The 12185-nt window shown below is 43.8% G+C and overlaps 1 protein-coding gene across 1 annotated transcript; it reads left to right on the top strand.

Moving 5' to 3' along the window:
• Positions 1-1107: 1107 nt before the first annotated feature.
• LOC105697123 (putative epidermal cell surface receptor) lies at positions 1108-12094 on the top strand (the record flags this gene model as incomplete). Its single annotated transcript, XM_023432364.1, is given in 13 exon segments — positions 1108-1303; positions 1956-2344; positions 2638-2931; positions 3041-3233; positions 3400-3614; positions 3714-4066; positions 4455-4722; positions 6799-8235; positions 8691-8898; positions 9686-10172; positions 10612-10972; positions 11078-11268; positions 11402-12094. Coding segments are annotated over 13 exon segments (4581 nt in total). The 3' UTR covers positions 11498-12094.
• Between the last annotated feature and the right edge of the window lie 91 nt (positions 12095-12185).

Genomic DNA, 12185 nt, shown 5'->3' with positions numbered 1-12185 from the left:
AACACATTTTTTAATGGTGGGGGTGCTAGCTTTATTAGTACCCAGCACCCCCACAGAAAAATTGAATTTTTTTCCAAAAACCGAGCTAGCACAAAATTTGCGAATGTAGCACATAATTAGCACATAAAGAGCACAAAATGTTAAGACAAAGAAATTTGAATTTTGTAAAGGTGGGGGTGCCAGCTTTACGCACCTTGAAAAATCTGCGTTCAATCTCTCGCTCGAGGCGTCCTTAATGCTCGAAAGAGGAAATCGCTTAGAATAACCATTTCGCTCCTGTTAGGGCTTTCCGCCTTAACGGAGGAAAGAATTGAGAGTCGGCGAATGCGAGGGTAAAATGAAACAATGGGTCTGCAAAGATAGAACGAGGGAATAATAAGTCGGCCGAAAGGCTCCGCCATTCTCCTCGGCGAACTTTGAAGTAAACAGGAAACGATGGAAATCTCGGGAGGACCCAATAAATCTTTAATATAGAATATAATCAGAATTTAATAAATAAGATTTTGGAAATGGCCCGATATAAGAAACGGATGAAAATGCAATTCCGAGGGTGAAGGATACGTTAGGTTAGGGGACAAGGTTGACACGATTTAACCTCCACCTTGTACCAAGTCAAGTATGTCGAACCTCTGGCGACAACTTTCGCTGGCATCAATTAGCGACTTTCTACGCTTGTTTCTCCGATTTTCCTTCGAAGTACGGGAGCCTTTCTTATTCAATTTCATTCTGGAAGCCAGCTAATAGACGGAAAAATTACGTTTACGGGGCCATAATTGTAGTATAGAAACCGCCCCGGTCTTGGAAGCCACGATGATACTTGGAACGAACATTTCTCAACTCTTGCCCACCGATCTCCCCATTGCTTGTTAAGCAAATAATACTTAATTGTACGATCACAAGCGATCGCAATTGCCTCTAGAATTTTTCTCCTTGATTGTAAGTGAAAATTGAATTGATTAAAATTTGGCGTTCCGAAATCCACGCGCCGGAGGCCGAGGTCCATTTGATTCGTGGTAAACTCGGTTGTAAGAGGTTCGGGCGGAATTTTCTTAATTAAAAGACGTTGCTAATGTTCAAAACTATCTTTAACCAATGATTTATGTCCAGGCGATGACGAGGTCCCAGGGGTGGAGCCCCTTCGAACAGAGACGACGCCGAGGAGCGACCGCGAAGACGCCACGGTCTCCGCCGAGAATGAATTCTTTACCAAAGAAATGGATTCCAAATCAACGACGGAAGTCAAAAAGAAGTCCGTCGGCGAACTCAAGCCGAAGCATTACAAGTCATCGAAGGACGATCAGAGGTTTCACGACTTTTATACCGATAACGCCATCGATATTTCCTTTACAAGGAGTTCCCACGACTATCGCGGGCTAAAGTTTCAAATGATTTGTCCCACCCAGTTTGAAAAAAAGTCTTATCGATATTTTCACGTTTCATGTATACGAATGACCCTTTCATTTCATCTTAAGAGCTCTCAGCACGTTATTTCATTTTTAACGTCCTTATCAATATTTTCACGTTTCATGTATACAGAATGACCATTTCATTTCATCTTAAGAGGTCTCAGCACATTATTTCATTTTTAACGTCCTTATCAATATTTTCACGTTTCATGTATACAGAACGACTCTTTCATTTCATCTTAAGAGGTCTCAGCTCGTTATTTCATTTTTAATGTCCTTATCAATATTTTCACGTTTCATGTATACAGAATGACTCTTTCATTTCATCTTAAGAGGTCTCAGCACGTTATTTCATTTTTAACGCCCTTATCAATAGTTTCACGTTTCATGTATACAGAACGATTCTTTCATTTCATCTTAAGAGGTCTCAGCTCGTTATTTCATTTTTAATGTCCTTATCAATATTTTCACGTTTCATGTATACAGAATGACCCTTTCATTTCATCTTAAGAGCTCTCGGCTCGTTATTTCATTTTAACGTCACTTCAGGTTCGACTCGACCACGAAGAGACCACCCACGACAACTATGGAGGATGAATCTTCGACTATGGCGATGACGACGATGACGACGAGGACGAGAAAAATGATGGAAGATTCCACGGAGAATGCGAGTCCTTTCCTGGTCCATGGGGCACCCATGACGGGCCCGATTAATGGGGACGTTTACCGTGTCCCTATGGGGCCTTACGAGGAAAAGGCTAAGCCCGCCATCCACGGTCGAACCGAGGACGACCACATTATGGTCGTCACCGAAGAAACCGTTCCTTCGAGGGGACGTGCTCTGAATGTCACCGCTCCGGAGCCGACCAATTCTCTACACGCTAATGTGACGGACCTCAGCAACGTCAGCATGGACGATGACGACAAAGAAGTGGAAGGTAACTGTATGGGTGTTTTCGAATCCGCTAGAACAACCGTTGTCGATGTAAAAAAACAAAAGAAAAAAGAGAGAAATAATGCCGATCCAGTTCTCTCCTTCTCTGTCGATATGCCAAGGAAGTCATCGTAGAACTTCGTTTAATGTCTCTGTACATTTTGTTCGAAGCAACTTCGTATGGGACGTCTGATAAGTAAATCCTAACAGGGGAAAAAAATAAAGAACTTATTTCGGAATCTTGCGACATGTAGTGGATATTTGTTCATGTTTTCACGTTTAATAAATATATTTTAGGCGGAGAGTACATTGCGTCTCACGACGATGGGAAGATATCTGTGCCAACGGTATTGCTGCCGACCACGACGATGTGCATCGATGGGAAGAAAACGTATTCGATGGGTGAGGTGGTAACGAGGGATTGCGAGGAAAAGTGCGCCTGCGGGGAAGGCGGGAAAATAGTCGACTGCAAGCCTTTGTGCATGAAACCATTGATACGTGCTGGAAAGGGAAGTCATGACCCTCTTTGCGAGGAAAAAGTGCTTCCGGAAGAGCCATGCTGCGCCAAGCTGGTCTGCGCCGAAGACTCAGGTCGGGCATGGTTTCATCGTTAACTCCATCGGCTACAGGAACTAATATCGCCTATTTCTTATCAGAACTAATATCCCCTATTTCTTACCAGACGATTTTCTTTTAACAGCTGTGGAACCGGAGGAAACCTGCGAGTTCAGGAATAAAACCGTGGCCAGGGGCCAACGGGTCGAAGATGGCTGCACGAAAGTCTGCGTTTGCGAGGCCGAAGGACTTCTTAAATGTCAACCGCGATGTCCACCTAGTGACGTCACTCCTGGGGTAAAGCAACACGATCGATGCGTCGTCCTGCCCGATCCTAGGTACTCTACGTGAAATTACAAATCATAAATCGAGTGCTTTTCCGTCCGACCAGCCTGTCCGTGCATCTTGCTCCCTAATTGTTTTCTTATCACGTGCGTGCATTATCGAGGATCCGCAATGTCAATACTCAGAATAATATATTCCATAATCCTACGTTACTTTCAGAGACTCCTGCTGCACGATAACTCTATGCGACGTTACTCTAGGCGATCAAGAAATAAAGGCGGAAAATCCATCGGATCTCTCGGTTAACTTAACCGACGTTAAAGTTCTTAACTCCACGGCGATTAAAATCAAACTGTCGGCGAAGTCATCCGAAGATATCGTGATCGAGCTGTCCGACAACAACCACCTATGGAGGCAACTTAAACCAGACAAGGGTAAATAATTACCGTAACAATTACACCATGCACCGTGAATCTCTTTGCACGTAAGTATAACGTAGGATTTATTAACAAATGTTATTACATCCTCGTCAGATGGGATCATATCCAATTTGGAGCCCGCTCGAAGTTACTACATTCGGATCTCTGAAGGAGGACGACCAGGACCCGCTCTTCAAGTCTCTCTTCCGGCGGAAGTGATAAAGACGAGTATAGCTGAGAAAGGCGACAAGAATATGTGCACTCATCGTGGAAAATCTTACAAAATCGGCGCAGAATGGTACGACGAGTGCATCTCGTTCTGTACATGCAGTAACGGTGGGAAAACCGAGTGCATCACTATCGAGTGCCCCACGGATTCTGGATTGGACGTTCTGGATCCTCATTGTATAGACTGGGAAACTGTACCAGCGGATTTCGAACCTAAACCACCTTATTGTTGTCCCCAGGTAACGCATGACGGTTACCCTAGATTACTAATAATTATATCTAACCGGCTAATTTGTATATTAAAATAAGAATCGCAATGCATGTCTGTAAACCTCTGACGACTGCTGACGTGAATTCACGTCATCTTAAATTCTATCCCTGATTGCCGCTGACGTGGATTCACGTCATTTTAAATTCTATCTTTGATTGCCGCTGACGTGAATTCACGTCTTTTTAAATTCTATCCCTGATTGCCGCTGACGTGAATCACGTCCATAACGTACACGATACAAGTTTGCGGCAAACAGTTTAAGAATTTCATTATTTTCGCGAATGTCTTAATCATTCGAGTCTTCTTCGATTTACTTAACTTTAATCATAAATTAAACGCCGTGTGAATTTCTGCAGGAAGTGCGCTGCAAGAACAACGGGTCTTGCGTGTACGAAGGGCGGTTGTACGACAATTGGAGCAAAATCCCGACGAACGTGACCGGCTGCGAGAAGGAATGTTTCTGCGACATGGGGAATGTTACTTGTCAAGCTGCTTGTCCCCCTGTACCCGCTTTGCCCCCTGCTAATTTGCATTGCCCCTCGGAAGAAGCCGTCCTGATGAATCCACCTGGTGACGAGTGTTGCGTACATTGGGCTTGCGGGCCCGCGACGAATAAACCTCCAGGTTAGTGCCAACAGGTGACAAATAGGTGGGGACACCCTTAGCTATTTACAATAACTATTTACAACCCCATGGGAAGCATGACATGCCGGATCCCTGCATGATTTAAAAGTCCCTACGACTACGGTGATATGTTATCCAGCTCTGGGTATGAGAGACATTTCTGACATTTTGACACCTCCAGTGACATAAGCTAAGACACCGATGGGACAATATGGTAAATAAACATATTGCCTCTTTAAGATACCAAACGATGAATTAAAACTTGGGATACTTGAGCAATAAATTATACAGCCAATTCGGGGAGGATCGGAGGTTGCCATTAAAAAAAAGAAAAATAAATTTCGAACATCATTTTATAATGTCTTATCATTTTTAAACAATATTGTTGTAAAGAGCATACCGCAAGGTATTATTACTTTAGGGTTTTTAAGTTAGAGGTATTATCAAGAATTCTCTTGATAAGAGTTCAAGTCGTAAGGTGCAAAAAAATTATTTAATACGAGGCGGGCAAATCTTGCTCAACATTGTACAGTATTGATTAACTTTATGGTGGAGGTAACCATAGTTCTTAGTGATGAGGTTGCCATAAAAAAAAGAAAAATGAGAAATTTGGAACATCATTTTATAATGTCTCACGTATTTCAATGTAATGCTCATGCAGCCCGTTTTTCGCTTATTGTTGTAAAGACCATACCGCAAGGTATTATTACTTTAGGGTTTTTAAGTTAGAGGTATTATCAAGAATTCTCTTGATAAGATAAGTCGCAAGGGGCGATGCAAGAAAATTGTTTAATACGAGGCAGGCAAATCTTGCTCAACATTGTACAGTATTGATTAACTTTATGGTGGAGGTAACCGTAGTTCTTAGTGATAAGTTAAGTACTGACTGACGAATTCTGGTCCATGGAATTGGGTTCGAAAGTGAAGCTTCATTTAACTATCTGGAATGCGGACCTGACTGGAATCCCTGTACAGAATAGGAGGGAAAACGTTTCAACATAAGAGAAATGCCGGAAAGCCATCCTCGTAGGTGTTTCTCGCCATCTTTCATCCCTTCGTTCCGAATGATACGTGTCATGTCAGTGCACAATTAATCTTACAAGGTAAAGAAGGGATGTCAAAGCCATTAATGATGCGCCGACCTAATTAGTTCACCTATCACGTCACAGCGTATCAACATTTTTTTGCCTAAAACCCTGTAAATAATTACTGGCGCCCTCGCATATATTATAAAAAAAAAGAAAATTCGAAATACCGAAGATTAGGAATAATCAAATGATACCGGAGTACGTTACGTTTAATTGTAAACGAGTGTTACACCCTAGACATACCCGAAGCGTAATTGTAATAATCGCAAAATGGCTTTCCCATCGTTGGGATGTTTTCTAAATCGCAATTTATGTTAATTCCGACGCAGAAATATTCCTCTCGTCTCTGGACCTCGGACACGTAGAAGATATGTATACAGGGTGTCCCATAATACGACATACGGGGAAATGCGTCATGAGTAATTAATTAATTGGCATGCACTTCGCGTATTCCTGCGGTCGGCAGGCATTGCGCAGTATCGGCGAACGGTCGTGCAATAACTTCGCAATTCGATAGGAAAACTTCAAAGCTCAACCGGTCGATTTTCTCTCGACATGACAGTGATCGAATCCCTTCCATCGATCACGACATATTACCGTCCCAGTAATTAAAAATGCGCACTTTCATTGAGAGCAGTTCCCAAAGAAAAGTAATCCCGCCGCGCAGATATCAGGACACTGTATAATATAAAAAAAAATATAAAAAAAATCGGTCCACGGATTTAAAAAGGCCTCTTCGAAGTCGACAGGCTTAAAGCGACTCTCGGTTACCATTGAGTAAAGAAAAGTAAATAAACAGGTGGAGCACCCCAAAACCACGTGGATGGGAAGAGTCGGAAAAGGAGTTCGATGCATGTCTAACGGAGCTACTAAGCTTGTACATGTATATATGTGCATTGCATATATGATAACGAATGTCGCTGTAAATATGCATGGATAGCGGACCGTCAGGACCCGAGCAAGTGACAATGGACTTTACTTATTGCAGGAAAGAACGCGACGACCACGTTAACCGGGCCCTTAGCGAGTAGCAAAAGACCGAATAACAAGTCGGAGTCGTTCGGGCCCATCCAGGACTCGGGAAATGGCGACTCCCTCCAATGGGACCCGAAAGGAGTCCCACCATATCCCGACACGACCGTCCACTATCCCATGGACCCGGGGCACCCGACGATCCCATACAACGGGCCATACAGCCCCGAGTTCCGACCGACCCCGCCGACCGTCGAAGAAGTCTTCCACCTGTCCGGCCAGCCGGAAAAGCCATCCCCGAAAGACAAGTCGAAGTCGAAGTCGGACTCGAAGAAGCCGGTGGAGTCCTTCAAGCCGCACAAAGAGTCGTCGGATCAACAGTTCCTCGGGCCCCTAGACCCTGGAAAATTCCTGGACAAGTCCAGGCCACCTCCCGGACAGGTCCACGAGGTCCCTCCACCTTACGTGGGTCCTACGAACCCTAACAAGCTCCCTCCGCCGCAGAAGGGGAACCACGTCCCCGAGCAGGCTCAATTCGTACCTTTGCACAAAGAGACCTTCGACTTCGGCCCCGATAACGGGGACGTCGAGGTCGACCGGTACGAAGGGTATCACCCCGAGGCCAGACCTCCGTACAGACCGCCTCCCCCTCAGATCAGACCCGGGGACCCGAATGGCATCGTTCAGGTTAGACCCGACGATCCTAACTTCCCTCAGGTTGGACCCGGAGATCCTAACTTTGCCCAGGTTAGACCCGGAGATCCTAACTTTGCCCAGGTTAGACCCGGAGATCCCAACTTCATCGGCCAGATTAGACCCGGTGACCCAAAAATGAGGCCCGACGACCCCAACTTCATCGCTCAAGTTAGACCGGGCGACCCCAACTTCATCACCGGCTCGAAAAAGAAGGTCTCCATCGATCCCTTCGTCGACGACGACCGGAGAACCAAGCCACCCTCCCCTGTTCTTAAACCTGGCCAGAGAGACCAGGACGAGCTGTACCACCTGATCAATCTCCAGCATCCCGGGCTGATCCAACTCGATCAGCGACCTCCCCAAGGCCACCCTGGGCTGTACGACCTCCACCAACAGATCTCCGGCCAGAAACACCCTGGCAATCATCTGCCGGCCGGGTATTTCGGCCTACCCTCCCCTGGGAAAAAGAAGCCGCAGATCTTCGCCCAGAAGAACGAGAACGGCGAGACCACCTATCACGTCCACTCGGCGGACATCCCGGAGTCTCCGCACAGCATCGAGGAGCTTTTGGCACACATTAACCAGCACGATCCTAATCCAGGCCCCTTCCAAAGCTATCCTGGACAGCCGGCCTTGACCCACAACTTGCCCACCGGCTCGCATCCACCTCTGATACCCCAAATCGACCCTAGCGTACCGCACTCGGGACTCGTGCAATTAAACCGTCCGTTCGCCGCACATACGCCCAACCAGTCAGGTTCGTCCCCATTAACCGAGAATTCCAATTTTTCACACGATTCTCTCTCATCTTCTCGCCCGATAGCGATAGTCTTCGCTTACGGAAGAACGTAATTACCAATATTTCATATGTCGATCATCCTCGGTACGTCGGACGCATCGTCAGGGTTGGACCTTTACGAATTAAGAATTCAGTATCCATACCCGAGGATCATTAATACTAAATAATTAATAATTTACGGTGGTAAATGTTAACGCGGAGTCCCCGGAAAGGGATCTTCGACGCGAGAGGAATTCTTGAGGATACATTTATTGCTATTAATTAATATCATTATAATTTATATATGGCTCGTTACGATTTGACAAACGATCCTGCATAGCGTCTACTATAATTACGTTCTTCGGAAAGCGATATGTTATCGTCGTTTCGCGTTTTTAGGGATGTCGATTAATTCCTTCTTCCATTCGTCTTAGGTATGGCCCACAATGGACCTCCGAATTTTTCTATACCCGGTGGAATCCCCGATCTGGGTCCTCAAGGCGCCTTATCCTCTTCTGACGAGATCGTCGTTAAGATCGCCGAACCCGTCGATGCCAATACCGTCAGATTGGTGTTTGCGGTACCTCAAGTACTTGTAGGACTCCATGGAAGAGTGGATTTGCGGTACACCAGTGATAAGGCGTAAGTGGTGCAAGGGAATTACCGAAATGCGATATTCTAAAGCGTAATCCCCGATGGAGTGTGTTCCTCCGATTTTCTCCGGAGTATTCCGGAGCCCTGGGGACGAGACCTTAAGGGGATGTGAAAGCGGCATCCGAAAGCTCAATTGTTCATAAAACTTTTTATAGAACTGGGTATCTCAAATCGTTTCATACTTTAAAACGCGAATATGGAGACCCTAAGGTAGGTCCTGAAACTCGGGAAATTTCACTTTTTATTAACTATGTTTAAAATACCTATAAAGAAATTTGAAAAGAATGTATCAGGACCTTCCTTGTAGTCTACCTATTCACGTTGTAAAGTTTCAAATTATTTGGTAAACCGAATTGGGAGAAAAGTTTTATAAACAAAACCTCTTCGACGCCACTTTCACATCACCTTAAGGGGGGAGATACATTTTACCGGATTTCTTTCAATGAATTTTCATGAATTGTTCCTGCCGACCTATTGAAAAATCCTTTCTCGTAGATATTCCTTGACATCTTGTCTGCTTGTAGAAATTTTTTAATAACATTTCACTGAGTCGTCCTCGCTAGGCGCGCTGGACCGCAAGAGGCTGCATTTAATCGGTGCCCACGATTTTGACCGATCCGAAAGAAAAATAATTCCAGATGAATGTTCAAAGTTAAAAACAAATGAGAAACAATTTTCTAGTACCTCCCTAGGGAGAATCATTGAATTTTACCCCGCTTCTAAGGTCTCTATTGAAACCTACGTCTTGGGGTTAATCAATGAAAATCTGTCGCAGGAACTTCGACATATCCACGTGGAAGTCTCAGGTGTTCGTACCCCCTGAAGACATAATAGCCACCCCGCAGTTGGAATTCAACTTGGGGAACCTGAAGCCTTCGACCGAGTACAATGTGAAGATCATCGTCAAGTTGAAGGACCTATCTAACACGTTGAGCAGTAAAATCTACAGCATAAGGACATCCGAGATCACGACATTGCCGCCTCAGATACCAATAGACGCGGAGCTCAGATTAGTGGAGACCAATTCTACTTGGCTCGGCGTAATGTGGAAGAAATTCACGGATTACGAGCTGCAGTTTATCGACGGCGTGCAATTGCGTTACAAGGAGCAGGACGGTAAAGTCTATGCAGCCACTCCGTTGATTCACCGAGCAGTAATGAACTACGTAATAGAAAATCTCAAGCCCTCGACGACTTACGAAATTGGCATCATAATCGTACCGTTTCCTGGACAGGCAACGGAGCTGCGAAGCGAAAAAACGGTAACTCGAACGACTAATCTAATTCCCCTTTGATCGTTATCCCTAAGAAAATTAGTATATCTCTCTTATAAAACTCTTTATTAAATGGGCCAATCGGTTTCGTTAATGGCTTAAAAAACGCAGAAAAACCATCCAATCTCGATGGCCTTGCTAAAGTTGACTTTACTCATTCAAGAGGTTTAAAATACGACGTTGAAAATAATGACTAGGTCTGAGTTTCGCGCCTCTTATATGTATACATACTTGGCGCGAAACTCTACCGAGTTTCTTAACGAAGTACAAACTTAGAGCCACAAAGACTTTTTTAGCTTCCCTTGATAGATTGCCGGGTTCCCACTTCCAGTTCGATTCTTTTTGATAATAATGTATTAATTAGAAGGATATAGGTTTAGCTACTAGTAAAGCGGTGTAAATAAATTTCTTTGAATAAACTCTGCAGATTCATGCGACAACCTCGATGGAGCCGGATCCTTACGCTTTCGACGTCAGGGTGGAGATAAAGACGATAAAATCGACCGACGTCGAGGTATCTTGGAGCGGAGTGCCATACCCAGAAGACAAGTACGTCAACATCTACCGAGCAATCTACCAAAGTGACAGTGGAAAGGAAGACACGAGCACTTTCAAGATCGCCAAGAGGGACAGTCCCGCGAAGACGATCATCGGTGACCTCAAACCTGGTACAAGGTATCGGCTGTGGATCGAGGTTTACTTAACGAATGGGAGGATCAAGAAGAGCAACGTTCAAGACTTCGTTACCAAGCCAGGAGTTTCGTTAGCCTCGGGGGTCTCTCAGCAAGGTATAAAGTGAATTAAAATATATATCAAATTATAATTATATAATATATTATACAGTAAAAAATTACTCCGAAGCGAAGGCTTAACATCTTTCAACCCTTCGACAGGGAAACTTGCCTCGATCCCCCTACACGAGGGAGACTACTATGGCCCCTTGGTTATAGTGGCAATAGTAGCGTCATTGGCGATCCTGTCTACCTTGATTCTACTAATGATGTTGATGAAAAGGCGGACCAGCAGTAAAGCGGATATATCGCCTCGTAAAACGACATCCGCCTACGACAATCCATCCTACAAGGTAGAATTACAACAAGAAACTATGGGTAATTTTTACGTACATTCCTCTAATCCATTTATCTAATATCGTAGCACTCATTAATCCGGACGACCCTTGGAAGTGTATTAATTATTTTACTCTTTCTGGATTTCAGACTTGTGAAGATGTTATTACAAACGGACGAAACAAGACGTCGGAACACGAGATGGCGACGATTAATTCAAACAGCAATGCCAAGGAAACTACTTAAAATTCATAACTTATTAAATTATATTTATTTATCCTATAATATTAGTATACGATATCAACTCCGTCCATAGATGTTTGTATATTAGAGCTGTGTACCAGTAAAAATGACGTGCACGGCTTTTACACTATACTTCGTCAACCTTGACAGTTATTTCTTTCGATTCATTACTCTCTCTCTCTTCTAAACGGATGAAGACGTTTGCATTAATTAATTATAAGTGTTTCAACGCGTAATACTAACGATATACTAAAATAGTAAATTAATAGGAAGCTGCAACGATTGATGTCTGAACAGGTTCTCGGTACACTATTTATTTAACCTAAGCTTAATGACAAAATTTTATTGGTACACAGAATAGGGCAAGAGATTGTCGTTGAATATAACAGAATGATAATTAAACACTCAACCCATGATATTAAAGGCGCATTAATGCCTCGGGCATTACAACTTTGCCCGACACGTTAATTTAAATTACGATCAAATAGTATGTTGTATGAAAGATTGTATATATGTTGTTTAAGCAATATGTAATTTTTTGCTATACTATGAAAAGATAATTATTATTGTCGTTTCAATAAAGATATTGCGAGAGATTAATCATACGTTTGATCGGTCGATGAAAATGTTCATCGGATGTTACTAATCAAAATTCATCACATATCGATTAATGGTCTAAAGTATTAATTTA

The sequence above is a fragment of the Orussus abietinus genome, unplaced genomic scaffold (assembly GCF_000612105.2).
Source record: "Orussus abietinus isolate OABI.00-Male unplaced genomic scaffold, Oabi_2.0 scaffold293, whole genome shotgun sequence".
In the NCBI taxonomy this organism is placed as follows: domain Eukaryota; kingdom Metazoa; phylum Arthropoda; class Insecta; order Hymenoptera; family Orussidae; genus Orussus; species Orussus abietinus.
The sequence above is the reverse complement of the archived record's forward strand: the minus strand, read 5'-3'. Positions and strand labels throughout refer to the sequence as shown.